The sequence below is a fragment of the Passer montanus genome, unplaced genomic scaffold, assembly GCF_014805655.1.
Source record: "Passer montanus isolate IOZ18808 unplaced genomic scaffold, ASM1480565v1 scaffold69, whole genome shotgun sequence".
Taxonomy (NCBI): Eukaryota; Metazoa; Chordata; class Aves; order Passeriformes; family Passeridae; genus Passer; species Passer montanus.
In genome coordinates this window covers 3,385,031-3,407,862 of record NW_024372036.1, presented here as the reverse complement: position 1 = coordinate 3,407,862, position 22,832 = coordinate 3,385,031, and the positions used below count along the sequence as shown (strand labels likewise).

At 41.9% G+C, this 22,832-nt stretch overlaps 1 protein-coding gene across 6 annotated transcripts in view; it reads left to right on the top strand.

The window, feature by feature from the left end:
• Window positions 1-22,832, top strand: part of LOC120511842 (heat shock transcription factor 2 binding protein) — a 49,387-nt gene that overhangs the window by 9,304 nt on the left and 17,251 nt on the right. Inside the window, exons 4-8 of one of the 6 annotated variants that reach the window (XM_039729419.1) lie at window positions 1,643-1,792; window positions 5,672-5,810; window positions 7,147-7,264; window positions 11,668-11,771; window positions 21,865-22,512. In XM_039729419.1, coding sequence (XP_039585353.1) covers window positions 1,643-1,792; window positions 5,672-5,810; window positions 7,147-7,264; window positions 11,668-11,771; window positions 21,865-21,890 — 537 coding nt within the window. In that variant the 3' untranslated portion in view covers window positions 21,891-22,512. Of the gene's footprint in view, window positions 1-1,642; window positions 1,793-5,671; window positions 5,811-7,146; window positions 7,265-11,667; window positions 11,772-13,809; window positions 14,828-21,602; window positions 22,521-22,832 lie in introns of those variants that run through there. The other 5 variants (XM_039729416.1, XM_039729415.1, XM_039729417.1 and 2 more) reach the window with 5 other exon arrangements.

The window sequence follows — 22,832 nt, the reverse complement described above, 5'->3', positions numbered from 1 at the left end:
GTAGGTGAGAGAGACTCCAGAGAGTAAATACACACAAAAGTCTGCTTGAGAAATTAAACTTGAACTTTACAAATCCTCACCTGCATGTTCCAGCAGCAGCAGTGCAAATCAGGTGTGATCAGGAGGTAGGGAGGTAATTGGTGACAGAGCACACACAGCTCTGTACTGTTTGATAACATATTATGTAAATTTTCAGAAGAATTTACATTTCTATTCTTTACAAACCCTCAACATGAAGCGTTGAGGTGAACCCCAAAACCAACAAGATACTTAAAGTCTTGATGACAATACATGATTGAAAGTCTTGTTCTGTTCAGCTGCTTTCAAAATTGACATAGAACAGATTCCTTCTCATTTCCCCATACTTTTCCTGACAGCCAAGCACACTGGGCAGGCTGAGCTGAGGAAGGTGTTTTCTGGAGTGAATTTGAAAATACCATGGCTGTAAAATGGGCAGAGTAAGATCCTTCTGTTTTTTGACATTGTGCAATCTGTGATTCTCTCTTTTAATACTTGAATTAGCATAATTTTTCTGGACTGGTCTTGATCTTTCCCTGCAGCACTAATACCACCTTGTCTGGAGTTAGCTGGGAGCCCCCATCCCCCCTGAGACACAGACTGCAGAATCCCTGCCTTGATCCCCCTGTCTGTGCTGGCTCTAAACCAAGAAGTGCAGCAGCTTTGCCACTCCTGTGGCAGCTGGTAGGAAGCCAGTGAGACCTAGAGTCCTGTCCAAATCCATGATAATTCTTCCAGCCAGCTTCCCATGTGATTGGAGAAAATACTGCCAAATGGAGGTTGTGCTCTGGTTCTGTAGGGTTGATCTGTTCTCTCTTTATGCTTTGTGGCAAGAACCACTTAGCATCTCACTTAAATGGTCATAGAATTGTTGTGTTACAGAATAGTTTGGGTTGGAAGGGATTTTGGAGTTGTGTTACCTCATTCCAGCCCCACTGCTGTGGGCAGGGACAACTTTCACTAGACCAGGTTGTTCAGAATCTCATGGATGCACAGCAGTGCCTCAGCTTTCTTGCAATGGAAGAAATCTTCTCAATCCTCAGTATTTAACAGCAGAATCTTGGGATGGCACATAACCAAACTTAATCCAAACTTCAAACCTTAGGTGTGTGTTTTGGGACTCTGTCTTGCTTTACCACTAGGACTATGCCAACAGAAAAGAGCTGGAAGAGACAAGAATATTTATCCTAGATATCCAGCAACTGTTCCACTTTGGCTAGAACAGAAGCCTGTTTTGAAAAACAAAACAACCCTCCCCTCCTGTAAGATGTTTCCTGTATCTTTTGGAAGGTGTCAGGGAAGGCTGGCCCCTGATGCTGAAATCCCCTCTCTCCTGAAGAGACGTGGAGCTGTTTGCTCAGGGGGAGATGTCTCCTGCCAGGCTTCTCTGGGTGCCACTGAGTCTCAGTGGGTCACTTGGTTTGACCTTGTGGACAGTTTCTGGTTCCTGTCAGCCTGCACCACTTAGAGGCAGCTCAGGAGAGAAGGAATGTGTCTGCAACTGCTCTGGGTTACCCTCCCTTTTCAGAGATGGCCATGATTGTCTTTCTTGTTCTGTCCCTTAGCCTAGAAACTTGGTGTGGCAGACGTGAAGTGCAACCAAAATTTCCTTACGCTGTTCCAGGAGAAACTGGACCTGCGGCAGCAGCTGAATGAGGCCAAGCAGCAGCTCCTGCAGCAGGCAGAGTATTGCACAGAGATGGGAGCAGCAGTGTGCACCTTGCTCTGGGGGGTGTCCAGCAATGAGGAGGCTGTGAAGTCCATTCTAGGAGGAGTAAGTATGGCAGGTGAATACTGACTCCTGGGAATGCCCTCAGACCTTTAAAACAAGGATCTTTAAAATAAGGGCCTTGCTGTGGAACACACTTTAAGGATGTGTTTCAGAAACTGACTGGACAGCAAAAATGTTTTCTGGTTTGCATGTTCTTTGGGAACCATCCATTCTGGTTTAAAAAGGGTTGGAGCTGTGAAGTGTTAGGAATAAATGCAGTAATTATTTCTTTTGTTAACAAATGAGGGTGATCTGTTTTCCACCACACACACCTGGAAGCAAGGCTATGGTTAGCAGAGTGTAAATATCTTCACAAGCTAACAGAAGGAGAGAATAGTTCCTGGGCACATGCAGGAGTTTCCATGCCTGTGGAGAGCTTGGAGGAGCTATTTCCATGGAGAAAAGACAGATCCATTGATTCTCAACTTCTTTAAATCTTTCTGCTGCCTTAGTAGATGAATGACTCTTGGAAATTGAGATCCTCACTGCTCGTGGGTCGTATTAAATCATCAATATTAAACATGGGCAAGTCGACTATTAAAAAAAAACCCCAATAACACCCCAGAACAACAACAGTTAATGACAATGGCGTTACTGCAGCTATCACAATTTCACTGCCAAGTGCAGCTGATGGAATTAGGAGGGACTAAGGAAAGAAGCCTGATAAAAATATGATTTTCATTCTTGACACGGCCAACATGAGAAGAAATTGCTGTATTAAATCTTGAGTGAACTGATGCCACAGTTTCTTTTGGCTTGATTTTTCAGCAGCAGGATGAGCAGCTGAGTGAATAGGATTAGTTCATTTTAGTAAGTGGTAAACCAATGTGTTTGTAAGAGTTGTTCTAGTTGGGTGTTCCAAAATACAATTAAAACTTTATATTGGATATTAGAGAGCTGCACAGTGATGCCTTATTAATGATAACTTCTGATTCCAAATCCAAGCAGCACTTACTAGGAAAAACATCTGTAAAACACTGTATAAAGCAGTTAGAATTTAAAGAACAAGGCTGGTTGTTGAAAGCAGTCTTAAGTATTAATATTCAGTTGGATTAGTTAAAAACAAAACTGTTGCCTGAGGATTTGTTTGAAGGTAAAAAACCCAACTGTTTGGGGGTGAGGTTGGTTTGAAATGCAAAATACTTCTCCTAGTCATTTCCAGCAATCATTAAAGCCTGTTGAACTGCTGTATTTCTGGTGAAGATCAGAAGAACATTTGGAGGCATCATTTTCTTGGGATGGTGCACATAACACCGTAAGAAACGTGCCTGGGCTTGGAACAAAACTCCTAGGAAAAGCATAAATGGATTGTGTGGCATTGTGTCAACCACAGATTGCAACTGGCAGTGAGTCAGGTCATTAAAAGATGATGGAGATTTGTCATACAACATATTTGGTTTGGGTTATTTTGGGACAAGTTGTACAGCTTGTAGCTTCTTCCCTCCTCCCCTGAGAAGGTGCTGTGAACTACGCAAATGCATGAGAACATCAAGGGTGCTTTGAAACTGTTGCTGATATTTAAGCACATGGGGAAGGTGGCATCAATTCAGAATCATGTCATGCCTTACAGAAGAATGCCCAAGCTTTTTTCAGCCTTTGAAGCAATACAGAAGTAGGTCTTTCTTCCAGTCCTGTAATGCAAATGGACTGAAATGATGTTAGTGACCAATATTGTTTTGTGTCCATAAGGGTTGGGAAAATCAGAGCTTAAGCAGCAGATTTTAAATGTGACACAGGTAGCTCTCAAGGCAGCGGGGGGAGATGCCTGCTGGTTTTGCCCATGTTCTTAGAGAGAATTTGAAGAGACATCCAGAAAAGCACCATGAGAGAGTTTTCAAGGTTTCCTACCTGCATGTACCAAAAAAAAGAAGTACATTAATTTCCATGAGATTGTTTTGGATGTCTTTCAAAAAGCTTCAGCCAGATATGACAGGCTTCTCACATGGAAATACAACCTGGAGGTTTGATTTCAGAACAGCATCAAGGCTTGCTTCAACTTGAGAAATTTTGGATCCTACAAGGTGTTTCGCTACTTCAGTTGTCTGATATGGTGACAAACTACTTTATATTTTGTGGCAGCAATTTTTCATGTTACCTGGAGCTTTCACAGAGGAGTTCCACAGACAGCAGAGGGTTCATGGAACCATCTGAGCTCAAGCACCTCAATGGCTGCTCTCAGAATCATCCTTATCTCAATGTGTGTGGGTGAGACATTCTTCAGTCCCATAAAAATGCCATCAGGTTAATAAGGGACTGTGCAGAGTGTGCAGTGTTTGCTATTTATAAACCTGATGGGTCTCTGCTGGAGCTCAGCACTAGTTAAGTAGTGGCTGTGTGGAAAGGAGGATCAGGAGAGAGCACCAGTGAAACCTCCAGAGGTTGGCAGATAGAAGATTTATCTTGTTTTCTGTGCAACATACCAACTACTCAGGGTGCTTAGTGCCCTCATGTTCCCATGTGAATGTGTATTTTCATAATGACTTGTTGGGCTCTTCATTTTCTCTCACACCCTCTTGCTTCTTGAGCTATAGTCAGTGCTTCTGTTAAAAATGCTATCTTTGAGGAGTGGTGTCCCTATAAAAACTACATCCAGGACATGCAGAATTGCACTGACCTTTCTCCTCTTTCTCCATGATGCCTTCATTCCTGTTGTTCTGGGGCCACAGCATCATTTATGAAGATACTGTGTTGACTGAGCCTGCTTTTTGTCCCCCCTTGCTGAAGTCACCCCACAAGAACAGTACATCTTTAATATGGTGAATGTGCAGCAGTGGAGGAATAAATAGATGTTACCACTAGCTTTGCACATACTGTCAAAGCAGTAATTTTGCAAAAGTATGAAGATTTTCAGTCACTTCACAAAATGAATAAAAGTTCAGGCATTTCTTGAACTCTCCCATTGGGTCACTGCTGGGAATGACTAAAAGTTTCATCTGCTTCATGAAACAACTGGAAAAATTATTAAAGACACTGGGAAACCCAGCATTATGGGCTTTCTGCCACATGATTTTGGTTATGAAAGCCTCCATCCTCTGTGTGAGATAGAGTTCCAGCAGTGTTTTACTAGTCAGAATTACCAGTAAACAGAAACAGGTCTCTCCATCCTTCTTTGTGGACTCTGCACCTCAGGCCAGGCTCTTTGACCTGAGCTTTGTAGCAGGTGGTGCTCCCTCAGCTGAGATACCTCCAGATGGAGCAGGATTGCAGCTGAGGGGAAAAGACTGTCCCAAATTACAGCTGTGCTCCTTTCATGTGCTCTGCTGTTAATTTGCTATAATCATTTTTTCTCACATGACGTGGTTGACTTAAGTGACACTTGTGACCCAGGAGAGACCTCCATTTCCTTTTCCAAAGAACTTCTGCATAGCCTGTTACTATTATTGAGCAATTAATGAGTCCTATTAGAATCCATTTGAATCCTGCTTTTTTTTTTTTTCTGGGGACTTTATTGTTTTCTTAGGAATTTCATGTTAAGTTTACAATCTTCAGCTGATTTTGACAAAAGCTACTGCAGGAGGCCAGGTGAATGTGAAACATCTGGTGCAATTACTCCAAAACAAAGACATAACATTTTTACTTCTGATAATAAGCTTTCATTTTGCTGGTTGATTCTATATTATTGTGTGCTTAGGAGGTAGACATGCAATAGTTCAGTTTTATGAGTAAATGTGGCCTTGAGTGGTTTCCTGTTTTCTTCTAAGGTAATGATTTCAAACATTAGGGGATCAAACATGTCACTCAGTGAATACATAGTATTTTCTGTTGTTTATTTGAAGTAACTGTATGTTTTAATAATTTGGAAGATTGACCAGCTTTACTGCAGCATCTAATAATTATAGTTGCTGTAGTCTGTGTAATCTTTCTTCTCCTCCTTGCTTGCAGAGTAAAGCAGTAAAATTTTTCACAATCACTGCCCAGACCATGGAGAGCTTTGTAAAGTCATTAAGTGAAGACATGAAACAGCAGGATTTGGATTCTGAAGAAAATCAGTTTGTATTAGCTTTGGCAGGGATTGTAACAAGTAAGTTAATGTTGTGTCTCAGAATAGCATTCCACACCTACTGGGAATGTGTACTGCCTCATAGGAGCTGCTGTAAATGCAACTTTTCAAAGTTTAGTTGTCACTGTTGATATCTTGAGTGACTTTCTGGTTTTCTAAAGTTCTAGCAAATTTTGTTACTGACTCTTCTGTTACAAGCACTTCTGTGCTGCCTGTGACATTGTTAAGGATTAGATGAGTAAGAGCCACTGAGTTCTGAAATTCCCTATGGCATCCCTCAGCCTGGAGTGAAACAAGGACCATTGTACCAGTTTTGTATGCTCCCATTAGTTTGTACACATTGAGCAGTTTGCTTTGGGAATCACCAGTGGTGTGAACATCTACAGCATTACAAATTACAGATGGTGCAAGTAGATCAGCCCCAGCTTAAGGCGTGGACTAAGGATTCTGAAAGTGCTTAAAAATTTTGCTAGTCAGGTACACCACACTTTCACTGTATAAGAGAAGTAGAAAGTTATAAACCTGACTTCCATGCTAAGTATTTTTTTTTAGGTCCAGAAAATAAGTAAAAAGCCACATATCTGTTGTAGAATGATTGTGCTTGGTTTGGGAGGCTGTGAGGCTGAAACATCATCTGATTTTCTGTGAAACTGTAGCTATTAAAATTATACTAAAGACAGGATGCAAGATAGACAAAGTGGTGGATATTGGTATAAATAAGTGATTCTTGAATGAACAGCTTTTCTGAATGTGGGATTTTTAGATGTTGGGATGTCAATAAAGATAAAACAATAAAATTATGATGTGATGCGTTATGCCACTCTACTGAGTAGGGGGCAAGTATTGGGGAAAATAATAAAGGAAAGTCTGCTTTGGAACAGTAGCCTTTGCAGATAATTTTGTCTTTTGGTTTGTGGTTGAATAATGCCACACTTGCAGAGAGGTAGGAAAAAGACTTGTGTTGAGTTTTGGTTGTGTAATGTGCCAGGTGTATTGAATTGGGTGGTTGTAAAACTCTGCAACCCTGTTCCCTTAAAGTGGAACCTATAATGATCAGCTTTGTTGCAGTCACCCATTACCTATGGATGAATAGAGCCTTTTGTTTCACAATTTACTGTGTTGCTGTTGGGACACTGGACATTCTGAATAAATGCTCTGTTTACCAGTGCAGAATTTTGAAGGAGCTTGACCAGTGTTTGTTGTTCATTATTTGCTATATAGGTGAATGTAGACTGAAATTTATATCAATGCCATAGTTCATTCTTCACAGCAGACCAGTCTTTTTAGTGGTCCTGATAATTAGCAGAAACTTTTGTTTGAAACATGATTGTTGGTGATGTTTTGGGCTTTCCCACAGATGTGGCTGCGCTGGCGTGTGGCCGTGAGTTCCTGGTCAGTTCCAGTCGGGAGTTACTGGACACGATGATGCATCTCCTGGGAGACATGAAGCCAGGACTCTGTAACAAATTTAAAGTGTATGTTGATTTTTCTTACCCATTTCAAATGCATTATCTTGCAGTGCAGCTCAAGTAATGACAGTAGTTTTCCCACTCTCCCGTTATTCCTTTTCTGGAGAGGAAACATAATTTTTGGAAGCTCTTTTCCCAGTAGCTTTCCTTGCAGATATACTGGGGTTGACTACAAAGCTTTATCCAGGTTTTGTGTCTCTTGGGAAGTCTCTTAAGCACCATAAAGGTGAGCAGGGGTGCCCTCTTCTAACTTGGGAGGGAGTCATGAGTTTAGTGTGAAATAAAGAAGGTGTGGGGTCAAGTTTTACAACAGAGAAGATGTTGGAAATGTGAGCTCATTTTTATTCCCTCCTAATATGAAGTTTAAAATGTCACACGTCCTTAGTGAAGAAAGTGAGTTATGGAGCTGCTAAGAGCAAAAATTAAATCATTTTAGGCTCTTTAGCAGCCAGACTCACCACACACTTCAGTTTGTAAGAGGCAATGCCTGTAAAGTGACCTTGCAATACAGCTCTAAAGGCAAGGCACTGTTGCACAGTTCAGCTGCTACAAAAGTACTTTTCAGCTGATGGAGAGATTAAATAAACAATTGTCTTTGCCTTTTTCTCCAAGACCTTACAAGCTGAGGATATATGGCCTTGGCTGAGCAAATTACTGTGGCTTAACAAGTGGCTGAACTGTGGGCACTGGTCCTGTACACCTGATTCATTTGTTCATGAGGGTGGTTTGAGCCACTGTGATGGTTTTTTCATAAATACACAAACAATTCATACCCCAGGCAGCTGTCCCAGCTCAGCTGACAAACAGCAGCCCTGTCAGCTACAGTAACTTGACCACATCCAGGCACACATTTAGGCAGGTTGGATGTGACAGTCATGAAATCAGGCTGGGCCTCACTTTGGAGAGGTTTTATCTTGCCCAGCCCCAGTGTCAGAGAGGGGGATGTCAGGCATTTGCTGACTGCCTGGGCTCCTTCCCACACTCACTGGGAGGAGATGGTGCTGTCAGGTGATTGCCCATGTGAGGGGGAGCAAGGTGCCCTCTGAAGGTGTTTGCCTTTCCCTGTTGGGTGTGAGGGGAAAGCTGAACAGCCTGTGCTGTAGATAGTGGCTTGGTGATTTGAGATCAGTTATTTACTCTGTTTCCCAAGCACTGGGCTTGAAGGGCAGTGGTAGGGGTTTTTTGAGAACATCCCAGCTGAAAGAATTGTATGAGAATCTCAGTTTATTAAATAAAAGGTAATTTGTGCCTTCCTGTGTATAAAAAGATCAAACCAAGCAACCAAAACCAAAAAACAACCCTGAAAAGAGGATCCATACTGTTTCAGAATCTGTGAATGGGGGAAAAATAGAAGAGGATTTTGAGAGGAGGAGGCAAGATGCTCCTACACACACACTCTGAATTTCAGGTGGATATGTGTTTATGGATCCAGATAAACTCTTTTTGATCACTTCATATTGTATTAATGTAATTGGATTTGAGGGCCTTTCTTTTGAGTTTATATCTTGGATTGCTTGTTATTATACTTCAAAATCTGCCTGCTTTGCAGAAGAATTACCCACAGTGTTGTAAACTTGGCTGCCAGTACAGCACTGCTGGTAAAATATTCATAGAACAATCCCATGAGGTGGCAAGGAATTCAACAGGGGCCAGCTTGGTAGGCTAACAAATGGAGGGAAGCTTGGAAAAGAGCTTGCTCAAGGTGGTTGATAAGTGAGAAATATTAAGCATATGTTACAATAGCTTGAATGCAGTGCAGTGATGATATTTCTGATCCCCACAGAACCAACTTTTTTTTCCTTACTCTGAACTTGCCATTGGATTTTTAAAAATGCTGTATTCTTTCATTAGAACAAATGCCAGAAAGGACATTTCTTCATGGCCTTGTCAGAGAATGAGGGAGCCTGATTTGCTCAAATGTTTTAGTGCAAAATGTTTCCCTGTGTTTGTCTTTCATGTCCATAATTTTAAAAAAGCCCTTTTTTATGAGCTCTGTATGTGTCTTGTCACTGTTGAGTTTGAAAAACCTGTTCCTAACTAACAATATATTTTTTCCTATCCCTTTGGGGAGTTTTACAGTTTCCCAGCCCAGAAAAAAAAGGGTTTTGGGGGGTTGGTTGATTTGTTTTTAAATTGTTCTTTGCATGTAAGGCTTTTTAGCTGCTGGTTAACCTTAATCAGCATTTTCATAAGCAGATGTGTCAGAAGAACTCCCTTTTCTTCTCCCATAGGGAGCATAAGCCAGGACAAAATGAAAGACAACTGTGAGACTAGGAGATGAAGGTTGCCATAAATTCTAGTGCAATTTCAAAGTTAGGTGAAGATGGAATCTGCAGTCATCATAAATAATGTTTCCACATACATTTATATACATATTCATACAGACAGATACATTTTTAAAACTACACCTCAGAGATGAAAATGTCTGTTCATTATTCTGGAAATGCAATGTATTTTTCTTAAAGTATCACTATGGTGTTGCATGGGAAGACATCAACTTATAATCCAATCAGTTGAAGAAAAAATTTGGCTTTTAATTTTAAATGCTGTGGTTGTCTTTTGCTTAGTTCTGAGGATTTATGATTATTTTCTAGCTTTTATTTTCAAAAATATTTTTCATTGCTGTGTGACAAATCAAGGGGCCAGTTGTACACACAGCAGTATCAAAGTAAGCTGATAAAGAGAGGAGTTCTCTTTTCTTGTTCTAGCAATCCTGTGTTCTATTTGGATGAATATATAAACAAAAAAATTACAGGGAGAACCTGTTGCTTACTCCAAAATTGCTGTGATATCCACTGTAGTCTGTGAGGATGGAATAAATATACCCCAGGCATCAACCTGAGTGCTGAGACTGAAATCTCAGGGGTGTCCTTGCCTTTCTGAAATAGCAGATGGGAAAGACTTCAGGTTTTCTTCTCATTGGTGTTGGGTTTGTTCAAGCTTTGTAATTGTTACACAGTCAATAAACATTTACATAATTGTTTGTAGCTGTAATTAAATGGGTAAGAACATTTAACTTTGCTTTTGTGACAGTTGAAAGTAGCCAGTAAAGAGACATATTTAAACATAATAGTACATTTTATATACTAATCCCATGTATTAACAAGACAAGAAGGGGCTTTAGCTGTGCATTTAGTTCTAGATATTAAAGAAAGCATTGATAGATACAGTAGTACAAGATGTTAATTAAATTTGGCTTGTCTGAGATTATGAAATGCATAATTAAGACTCACTCCATATTTTGTAAAAAAACCACCAGAAAGTATTGTTTATCCAGTAATCATTTGTGTTCAGGTTTGCTTCAATAAGCACTTTTGCAATTATTATTGCAAAAAATATTTACTAAAATGTGCTGATTCTGGAGGTGAAGGTGGTTATAAAGGGCCTGGAAGTGCTTCTCTGTTGTGCCTAGGTGAGTGTGTTTAATTAAATATGCTGTTACATATTAATATGCCACTGCATTGGCTTGTGGGGTGTTCCAGCACTCCAAAAACCTCAGCACTTCCCTGGATAACCAGCACCAGTCCCTTTTGTCTGCACAAAGCAAACAAGTGAAATAAAAATACAAACACAGCAGCGCCTTTTTACGTCACTTTATTTCTAACTGCAAATGTCAAACAGATTAAGGGTAAAAGACATTCTCAAGAAATGTTAACATTGCCATTATAAGATGATGGTTTATTGATCATTTCCATTCTGGCTGATTATAGGTTGTGCTGTGCTCTTTTGTCAGGGCTTGTTCTGGAAGCCCAGAGCTGCAGGGGCTGGATGAAGAGCAATGTATGGCCTTTACCAGCTGCAATTTGAGATCCAGAGCACCTCTCCCTGCTTGACAGTGGCCACTGCTGCAGTAGATTTAATAAATCTGCTCTTCCTTCTTTCTCCTCCTTAATAATCAAACTCAGAGCACATAATTGATACCTCTTAAAACTCAGTTTAGCCTGCAGTGGGTCACTGCCTTTTCTGCTTTCTGAAGGTGTCCACAGAGTGTCCAAAAGTCTGCTGAGGGCACAGGAGCTTAAGCCATGAGACCTTGTTTGAGAATTGGATGTGAGGTGTGAAGCTCCATTTGGAATTATCATTTCCCTTTTGTTTGGACATGGTGGCAGTGCAGTGACACACAGGCATGAGAGAGAGCAGTAGCCAAGCTGGCTCCAGAACAGAGAACATTCCAGCCCCTCCCTGAGACCTTCTTACTCTTTTCCACGTGTTTGGCATATGTGATTTAACAGTAGAAACAAAGGTTTGCACAACATTGCTTATATATAATTTGAGATTTATTTCTGTTACCAAAATAGAAATTATTAGCACAGGCTTCTGCATTGGTACATGCTTGACACAAATGGCAAAAGGTGCTGAAGCATGCAAGGAAATCAAAGGCCCTCAGATGTCCTTTCTTTCAATTCTAGGCTAATGCTAATGTCACTTTACAATGTGAGTATCAACTTGAAAGGCTTGAAGTACATCAGTGAAAATCCAGGTTTTATTCCCCTGCTTTGGTGGCTGTTGAATGGTAAGTTGCTCTAAGAACCTTGTAAACTGTGAGTTTCAGGATTTTGTAGACTTGTAATAGATTTTGCAAATAACAAACCAGAAATTTATATCTGTCATCTGATTAGTTTTTGACAAAATAAAAGTAAACATACAGGGCAAATAGCTGGAGGGAGATGTGCATTTCCCACAAAATTATTGACACTGTATGTAATATTCCATTAATGTGAAGTTTAAGGCTTGTAGGTTTAAGAAGAGGAAATGGAGAAATTTGATGAAGTGGTTTAAAAAAAAAGCCACTTGCTTCTTGATACCAACTTTAAAATACACCTTAAGGGGAAACTACTTATCAGTTCACTATGATTAACACAGGGAAATGTGCACATCTGGGGGGAAGCAGCCAGGTCTGTAACTTCACTGACCCATTGCAAAAGTGTCTCTGAAGAGAGGCCCTGTGCTCTGATAGGATTTGGGGCTCCAGGGCTGGAGGGCTCCCAGCTATGCCTTTGGCCAGTGCAGGACTCCAAGGACGTCAAGGACTTGTGTTGTCACTGTCAGGTGCACGAGTGACATCAAGGCTCTGCTCTTTGGGAGGCTCCAAATCCCTGAGCAGGAGCCAGCAGGGATTGACGTTGGACTGGGCTGGCAGCTGCGTGCACAGCTCGGGAGGGACAGCAGGGGGACAGAGCTGTGACACTGCCCTGCCTGTGCTTCCTCTAGATTTATGAGGAGATTTGGGTGTGCAGACAGGACTGGGGAGGTTAATTATCCCTCTGTGCTGCTAAAACTTTGCTGGAGTACGACTGGTAAATACTTGGAGCAGCTGAAATGAGGGAGATTGCATCTGCTTTTTCCAGACGTTATTTTGATGCTGAGTTTTTGAAAAAGCTGTGGTTAGGTTTGGTTAAACTGAAAGCTATTTGTATAGTTTATGGTTCCCTTAACTATTTTACAGAAAATGTAGCTGCTCAAGCTTTTCATCAAATAATTTCCTGCTGTGAAATGCCACAGGCTCTCTCTTCCAAGGTCTCAGGAAATTAAGTAATCCTTGTAAGGGAAAATACCATTTCTATAGGAGTTTTTAATATATTTTGGTAAAAATGGGATCCTCAGAGAACATCAAATACATGATCCTTTGTTCAGCTGTGCTTTGAAATTTTACATGTCTTTGTCCAGGTTTACCTTTTAATTTATGTTGGCTAATATATACATAAGCTGTTCTAGCAAAAAATACCAACCCAAAACACCCTCAAAGAATCCTGTCTGGCTGTGAGTTCCCAAATATGCCCTTCCAATTGTTGTGATAAAACAAAAAAAGGTAATAACTTGATGCAGTATGTTGTCCAAAAAAGGCTCCTAGGTCAAGTAAGAGGATGAAATGGGAAACATTAATAATTAATTTGCAGCTACTAATGGAAATAATAAATGGAAAGGCTACTCTGCAATTTGGAAGTGCTAATTGCTTATGGCTGGGTTGTAGAAAGAAGGATGATCATGTCTAATTCCTTGACTTTTTGATAATAAACTTCTCCAGTTACAGCAAGGGAGGAAGATTCTCAGACAAAGCAGTTCTGCAGGTTCAGATTCCTGACTTTGGGGGAAGTCTGCTTTCTGTCAAGGGAGAGCTGCCAGGTTTGGATATCAGATAAGAGGTCAGATCCAAGACCTGATCTTGTTCCCATCATTTTGTGTGAGATCTCTGCAGTTTTCCAACATTTAATCTATTTCTAAATGTCTCTGCTTGGAAAATTCAGCAGCTTCCTCCCATTCTTGCTCCTCTCCTATTTCCCTGACCAGCATCTTCAGGTTCTGCTAGCCAAGATCCAGCTCATAAACACCTGGAGCTGCTACAGTATAAGGTCCTGTTTTTCCATGCAGGAGAGTAGAGCACTACCCTGTGCTGGCAGAGAATCCTGGATGTGCTGCCTGCCTGCAGGAAGCTTCTTCAAAGCCTGTTTTGATTAAGGCTTATGACATGACAGCTTTCCAGTTTTGTATGCTTTTGTCACCATTCCCACTAAGAGAGGCCCCAGAAATCATCCTCTGATTTTTTTTTTCAGAGAATCATCCTGTTTGCCTTTCCATTGTCAAGCTCCAAATGTCCATTACCTCAACCTGTACACCAGGCCCATCTTTCTCCCACTGCCTTGTATGCAGCTGATAACTCCCTCAAATTCCTTCTCTGAGTTCTTGGTCTCTGCCTATCCTTGTCCCCTGAAGAAGAATGTCCTTCCCATTAAATGAAGAGAGGAAAAAAACTGACTCGATTTTCTTTATTTCCCTTTGTTGTATCTGAAGCAAAGAGGGATTTGATTCAAGTTGTCTCACAGCATTTTTGAAGAGACAGAAATGTGCCTCAATGTTGAATACACCAATTGGAAGAGAAAAAAAGGGAAAAAATCTAATAAAGATTCCTAATGGAGTAAGAATGTTAACAGCAAACTGTCCTACTGTCTTTGGGAAACTTGGATGAGCTGGTTTGACTTCATGTTCACTAACAAGAATTCTTAATAGCTCTTTCTGCTGGAAAATATCATAGGAGAAAACCAAATGTTTCTACTGATACAGGAGAAAACCAAATGTTTGACACAATGTTTGAAGACAATGCAGGTAGTTTTCTCACTTCATAAGGTGGGCTTTTTCTTCCTTTTTTTCTGCCTTTGTAAAACTTTCTGAAAGATGGACACCCTTTAATAACCAACGCTGCTCACTGAATCCTCTGTGTAGGTATCAGCTGTGCCTGCCTACACCTTCCCAGCCTGGCACCAGCATAAAGCACATGAATGATGACTCAGATTTCTGTCCATGGAGCAGCTTGTGGGATCAGTAGAGTTCTCCTCTTGTGGAGCACCATTTGTTTGCAGAGCAGCTGTTCCCATCTTGGACAAAACAGGCAGCTTTAGTTTCCTCCATCAGCTGCTGTCCTTGTGGTGGTGTCCTGGCTGAGGGTTTCACATAACTTTCAGATTTAAAGAAGCCCTGTCCTCAGCCACAGAAAAAGAAGTCTGTATCATATTGGGTAGAAATCCACCTGAGATTTGTCAGTATTTTTTTTTCTGCTGATTTCCATCTAAAGCTGCAATAAGACCTCCATTCTGTAACTCTCAAAGAAGTGAATTACTCAAGGATTTCTTGAAGAATAAGAAATAACAATCAGCTCAGATATTAATAATAAAGACTAAATGTAATGTTTTTTGGTTTTGATCATGCAGAACATCTGCCAGCAAATGAGTGCTGGAGAAAAGGAGTCTAGGCTCTTCTCTGCTTTCTGTTTGGTTGAGGTTTTTTGATTGGTTGGGGTTTTTTAACACTGTATGTCTTCATTTTAGTTTTTTTGCCCACTTTCCTTTTCTTTGAATGCAGGCAGTTTAAAAAATTTGTCTCTTTGGATACTTGAGAAAGCATGGAATTCAGAGACACTTTGTCAGTGACATTTCTTGTGCATAGCTGGGAAATTGCTCCAGGTACTTCATTAAACAAAACACAAAAAGAGAAATAGGACTAATTTTAGATCTTGCCCTTCAGTTTCCTCCACCACAGTTCCATGTGGAAATCCAGCCTTGTTTATCCAAATTCTTTGCAAATGATGGTCTCTATTAGAAATGCTTTTATGAAGCACATTCTCACTCTGCTGCCTGCACCCTCAATATTTGCTTTTCATTACCAACTATGAAGGTTTTCTGTCTGATTTCGTTATGGCTGCGAGAGCTTTTGAAATTTCAGGTTATTTACATGGCAGCATGTTATTTAAAAAACATCTGGACAAATAGAACCATCATATTTATAAACTGATGTCTGTATTAAAACAAATTTTGGGTTATAAATCAAAACCAGTTATTCAAGTGCTCAGCAATTTCATCCTCTTGTCATAGAACCATAGAATATGCTGAGTTGGAAGGGACCCATCAGGATCATTGAGTCCAACTCCTGACCCCACAAAACATCTCAAGAATCCCACCATGTGCCTGGGAATGTTGTCCAAATGCTCCTTGAACTCTGGCAGGCTTGGGGCTGTGACAACTTCCCCGTGGAGCTTATTCTAGTGCCCATCCACCCTCTGGCTGAAAAACCTTCTGATATCCAGCCTAAACTGCCCCTGATTCATCCTCATGCTGTTCTGCAGATGATGGAATTAATCTTAAGGGGAGCATTGCCCTTTCAGAGCACATCCATTTGGGTGAGTGCAGGGATGTCAGCTCTGACGCAGTGTTCCCTGAGCCTCAGTTATCTGGGAGGCTGGAAGAGTGGCCAGGGCAAGTCTGATGGAATGCCTGCCCTTTTCCATACTCAGCTGCTTGCCCAGATGGAGCTCTGGGCTGTCCTTGCCATCTGAGCAGGAGCTTCTTGACAGGGTCCTTGCCCTGCCTAACAGCTCGTGGAGATTGATGTTCTGTGAGGAGCACTGTTACCCACCAGCCACAGAGCTCTGTGCAGACTCCTCTTCACTCTCATCCCCTGAGTAGAGGCCAGGCAAATTGGGACTGAATTGCTGCTTCAGTTTGGATCCTGGGAGTCTCTCTCAAGGATTTCCCTGATAAAAGCATGACAAATATATCTCTGTAGGAGATGGGGAATTCTCCTTAGCTGAACTCCCTGTGGGAGCAGCCACCCAGCCAGGGAAGAGAGTGACAGGAACCCAGCTGTAACTCAGGAGCTGGGGCAAAAATTTTGCAGAGAGAAAGTGCATTTGTGTCTATAAGAATTGCAGCAGCAAAGCTTGGTCCTTTTTTTCCTACTTTGGTGTTCTCCCTGCTCCCTCCTCAGAGCATCTTTACCACAACATTTCTTGTCTCCTCAGACCTATCAACAGCATAGAAATGTCTGGAAAACTGCTGCTGCAGATGCTGCCTCAGCCCTGCCAGCACTGGCAATGCAAAGAGATCTTCCTCGGGGGAAGCCATGGCCGTGGCCGTCTCTGTTGGATGTGTTGTGAACACAGAGAGTCTGACAGGCTCATTACAAGGAAAGGCTGAGAGGCAGATTGCTCCTTCCTGCTGGAATCAGACAGGAATTGAATTGAATCATATCTGCAGCAGTGGTGGGAAGCTTTTGAAATTGTGAAGTCATAGAATGCTTTAAATTGGAAGGGATCTTAAAGAGCATCTCATTCCAACCCCCCTGCTGTGAGCAGGGACATCTTTCCACTAGACCAAGTTGCTCAGAAGTGCATCCAACCTGAATGTGAACACTTTAGCAGGGATAAGGTATCCACAGCTTCTCTGGCCAACCTGTGCCAGTAACTTATCACACACATAGTGAGGAATTTCTTCGTAATATTTAATCTAACCAGCCCCTCTTGCAGTTTAAAGCCATTGCCCCTTGTCCTGTCACAACATTCTCTTGTACAAAGTCCTTCTCCAGGTCTCTTTTAGGCACTGGAAGCTACTTTAGGCACTGGAAGCGGCTCTAAGGTGCCTCTGAAGCCTTCTCCAGGCTGAACAGCCCCAACTCTCTCAGCCTGTCTCCATAGCAGAGGTGCTCCTGCCCTCTGACCATCCTTATGTCCCTCCTCTGGACTCACTCCAGCAGATCCATGTCCTATATTGTGAGCTCTGGGGCTGGAGGCAGCTCTGCAGGTGGGGTCTCACCTGAGCAGGGCAGAGGGGCAGAATCCCCCCTTCCCCTGTTGCTCATGGTGCTTTGCATGCAGCCCAGGACAATTTTGGCTTTCTGGGCTGTCAGTGCACATGGCCAGCTCATATCCAGCCTCTCATCCACCAACACCCCTGAGTCCTTCTCCTCAGGGCTGCTCTCAATCCCCCAGCCTGTGCTTGTGCTTGGAATTGCCCCGACCCATGTGCAGGACCTTGCACTTGGCCTTGAGAACTTCTGTGCTCTTGCACACAGGCATAGCTATAAACAGTGTGCTGGCAATAAATCTTGCATTCAGGTGGCCAGGGGATGGTGGGGCCACGTGTAAATTGAGTTCACACAACCCAGAGCCAATTGTGGATAAGCTGTTCAGCATTGATGTAATGCAATTACTTAAACACTGCTGTAGGGGACAGTTCATCTGAGAGCCTGGTGCTAATGACAGATGTGACTAAAATCCATGCACGTTATCAGCTGCCTTTTGTCAGTGACTTAAAGCCAGTGACATCAAACTGAGCTGGCAGCTTGCAGGACGTCAGCCAGCTCCAGCAGTTTCAACACCTTGGTAAAATTACATCAGCACCTTACGATGGTGTGTGCTACGCCTGTGATCCTGGCTGAGGCAAGCAGCCTGATTTCTCCCCTTCTTCTCCAGAAATAATGGTGATAGTTTTGAAATTGTCGTTGGAGATGTGTGTGCCGGTGGTTGGGAGGATGTGATGCACTGATTTGATTACAGCTAAAGGATTTTTTTGATCTTGTACAAACAAAATGTTACGCAGCTAGTGTAGAAATGACTAAATCTGGAAGCTGTTGACATAAATATAATGCTGAATAATGAAGATTCCTTACATTTCTCTGAGTGCTTTGTAGACAGGGCTTTTAGAAAACGTCCCTAATGATATTGGAGACAAGAGAATGATTTCTCTGGTATTTTTTTTTAAATCCTCTTAGGAAGCATGATTATCCTCAATAAGTAGTATTCTCAAAACCACATGTAATCCTCAGGGAGTGTATTTTAAGGCATATGTATTTATTTAACTCAGAACATCTCAGAATACATTCAAAACAATGGCAATCTGAGGTTAAATGTGTATTAAGTCATCTTCTGGTGCAGGATCATTTCCTTCCTTTCCTGGATGCCCGTGTGCCTAATCTGTTCTTCATTTGAGTGACTCAAGCTGTTGAGCTTCCCTGGCTGCTGCTGGGGATTCTTCCTAGAACCTCTCTCCTCTTACTGGAAAACATTCTTGTTTGTCAAGCTGGAAATAATTTCCTGATCTCCTACAGATCCTCATTTTCTTGGCTCCCCTGCTAAGGCATCTCCCCTGATCGATTCTGTAATTTCTACAGCCTTTAAACACTTGCAGATAATACTAATATTGATTCCTGTAACAGTATTAATAACAAAGCTCTTTTCATCTTATATATATGAAGTTTCCCAGCAGTACTGCAAGCCATTAAAAGTATTAGTGGCTTTATTTCATGGAGGAATAATGTCACACAGAGGAAGATTGTAAATGAACTACATAGATTTCACTCCCAAAGCTTCTTTCTTCTTACCTATTTGGGCTGTAGTTTGTGGCTGCTATTTCCAATGATTAAATGTAGAATAATGCTAAGGACAGAAAAAGGGGGAGGTGATTTGTGCAGAGTTTGAACATTGTATCAGGCAAAAAAATAGGCATTAAGAAATACCCAGTGTGGAAGTAATGGTGGCAAAAATGGAAGGCAAGGGAAGACAAATTCAAGGCTTTTAGTCATATTTTGATTAGGTCAGAATAAGTCTGAAAACCAAAACTTGTACCTAGGTTTTCACAGAAGGATTCACCGAAGTGTTGCTGGCCAGGAAATTGGACATAAAGTCCTGCTGCCTGTGAGGCTGAGCTGCAGCAGTTCCCCAAGAGTTTTGAGTGCTCATCACTCAGAAAGTTGCACCTGCAGGTACTGCTGGAGGTGATGAAGGAAAGAGACTCCTTAGGGCCTTCAGTCTGGGTGTCAGCAATTGAGTGGCTGTGCCCTGGGTCTGCAGCACTAATCACAGGGCCTTTATTCATCTGACAGGTTTAAAATTGTCCAGCATGCCCAACAGCCAGGATTGGCTGTTCTCATTGCAATTCTCATTGCACAGAAAAGGAGAAAATGCACATTATTTTTTGGGTGTGGACAATACCTGTGTCCTCAGATTATGCCCCACTCTGCTGGTTTTCCAGGAGAAAGTTGAACTTTCTTAAGAGGTTAACACTTGATAATTTCCATTTTTGATGGTAAGTGGGGGAAGAGAGAGAGAGTGCCTGGCTTTTGGGTGTAGATCAGATGCCACAATCTTAATATTGTTCTTTAGCTTTGCGCTGTTGGGAGTTACTTAAAAATCCCCATCTCAGCAGTGAGTTTCATGCTGAAATCCAGAGTCTTCTTCAGTGTCCATCACATCTTGTTCTCTGCCCCCCTGGGTGCTTTCATGCCTTATGCTTTAATGAATAATTCTCCTCAGTCCTTTTTCAGGTCACCAGTGTTACATGTGAAATAAGCCAAGAAAGGAAAGAACTTGCCTCAGCCCTACCAAATACCTCCTCCAAACTCAGGGCACTCTGGTTCATCACTGCTCTGGTTTTATGCTCCTTCAGTGAGATTTTGGTCTCTCTGGTGATTTTGTGCTCAAAGTGATCTGAATTAATTTTTTCAACCTTTCTGCAGAATCCTTTACCAAAAGCTTGCTGAAGACTAGGTATGCTAATGAAAAACGCATTAAAAATGCATGGCACGTGGGACAAATAACTGCTTCAGCTGTAAAAATATATTAGATGTTTTCATTTGGAATATGCAGAATAGGGAAGTCTTTCTACCACATGCTTTTGATAAAGCTGTAAACCACTAAATGCAAATGGGCCATTGCAAATGATTAAAATGTAATGCTCCTAATGTTTCAGTAATTAAAAATGCATTCTGTGTTCTTAGCAGTGGAGTTATTACATGTCTTCCTGGCTTAAGTCAGTCAAAGGTCTTTGCTGCATTTCTCTGGCACATTCCTGAGCAGCAGTGCTTCAATACCAATTTTAATTTTGTGCAGACTGAATTAAACACTCGAAAGGTTGATATGTGGTTGCTAGAAAGTTTTATTAAGATTAATATTTTATTGAGCTTTGAGGAAATCCAAAGCCTCATATAAAAAGAAATTAAAGAAAAGCCTGATGATTTACTGCAGATTGTTAGTCTGTTTGTTTTTTTTAAGTCTGAATAATCACGGGATACAGTTTGTTCTGCTCTTAAATTGGATTGCATCCAACAGTACATCCTGGGTACTGACTGGATAAATTCAGGTTGATAAATTCCCTGCTTTACTGCAGTTTCAACATCTGAAAAACAAGAGAAAGGTTCCTGATTATCTCTCCTGCACAAACACTGCTGGGCAGAACCTGGTGAGGGAGGACAAAAATGTGGTTTTCAGGTACCTCCTAGAGCCAGCCAGCCAGCAGCAAACAGCATCTGGGAATTACAACACCTCTGTTGGAAAGATGAAACAGGAAAGCCTTATAAGTATGATTGCCTGGCAAAAGATTTTGAGAATATGGAAACTATAAGTGAGCTTGAAATGAAAGCAAGCTTTGAGACACCTTAGTTACTGAACAACTGGAAAACAATGGTATGGCTGGCTGAAGGTAATCCCCATTTGATGAAACCATACCCTCTGCTTGCAGACAGGCCCAAGGGTCAGAGCAGACCCTTCTAGCTTGGCAGAAGGGGTCCAAAGAGTAGTTTTTAAAATGTTACACAGTATGGTGATGTAATGATTCTTATAGGCTGTATGTAAATGCTGTAGGATTTGTACCTTGTATTAGATTGGTTAGTGAGAATTAGAATATTCAGCACAGAAGATTTATGGTATTGCAACAGGAACTTCCCTCTCTTTTACTCCTCCTCGCTCTCTCATCCTCTTTGCCACGCTCTTGCCTTCTTTCTCTTTCCCACTCTCTTTACCTCTCTCTCCCTCTCTGGTGCCTGCTCCGAGCTGTGTCTGGCAGCTCCCAGCAGGGCCCCTGCACCCAGGCCCTTTGCAATAAACCCCAAGTTCCAAAACCTGCCTGCAGAGACACAAAGTAGTTCCAAAACTCCTTTGCAGTTCCAAAACCTGCCCGCAGAGATCTCTCATCTCCATCCATCCCAACCATCCTACCCCGCGTCGCTCCCACACACCTCCTTTACTCCGTGTCTGCCTGGTGGATCCTTTCAGACCCTGAATGCTTCCCTTCCTTGCTTTCAGACCCGGACAGCGAGGTGTGCCTGCACGCCCTGCGGCTGCTGCAGTCGGTGCTGCTGGAGCCGGAGGTGCTGGCCCGGGCGGGCGCCGAGGTGCGCGAGACGCTGCCCTTGCCGCGCATCGTGGCCCTGTCCCAGAGCCGCAACGCGGAGCTGCAGGCGCTCGCCAAAGAACTCCTCGAGGATCTTAAAATATTTGAGTACGAGGCGTAGAAGAGCTCTACGACACCAAATGCTTACGTCTTTACTATATTTTTATGCTGCAGGAGTTGTTGGAGATGGGCTTGACTGAAAAAGAAACAAAACCTCTGCCTAAGTTCCTGTGACAAAATCCTTTTTGGGAATTCAGATTAACGCAACTAAAATCCAACTTGGGAAAACCTGTTGGGTTTTAGATATCCAAATAAAACTTGGGTGGTTTGGTAGAGATGGGACTGGCTGAATTTCTTTGAGCAGAATTTTATTGATAATGGGTTTCCAAAATGGTCTGTGGTTATGTTGTGTATTTGCTGTGTAGATGGGGTAAAATTTTCTTATTCCTTGATAACAGTTCACTGCAGAGGTAAACAGTCCTTTTGGTGCATCCTTAAGAATTACTGTACTGTGAGGAAAACTCTGTTACCTTTCATAACTTTTCTGTGTCAGAATACACCCCAAGTTCCAGTTTTATTGTTACTTCTCACCTCTCTCTTTCTATTGTAATAAAAGAAGACTGAAATTCTGTAGCATGTAATGGATTCTGCTTTCAAAATTTGTATTCAGATTCACTCTTAACTGCAAGTCAAGCTGATCTGTTGCTGCCAGGCATGCTAGAAATTGGGCTGTTGTTTTTAGAAAAGCCCTGAGAAGGGAATAAATTGCTGTTGTCTGTGGTACCCAGTTGTGTGCTGAAGAGGCTAAAATGAGCTGCTGCTCTGTCGTGAGCAGCATCACATCCCCTCACAACCCTGGGGTTTGTTGGAGCTTCTGAGAACAGCTTTGCTTATCTCAGGGGTAAATACAAACACTTGGTGCTAGATATTGGTAGAATTTACAATGTATTTAGAAAATAATAACATTCATTTCTGTGATGTCAGAAACAGAGCCAGTGTAGTGAGGCTATTCAAGGGAGCAGCAAATGAGAAATGCAGGTATGGTAGCACCTTTTTCCTTACTAAAGTTATTGCAGCTTATCTGGGAACCCAGTGTGTTAACAGAATGCAGTGTGGACTTCAAATTACAGAAAACATGAAGC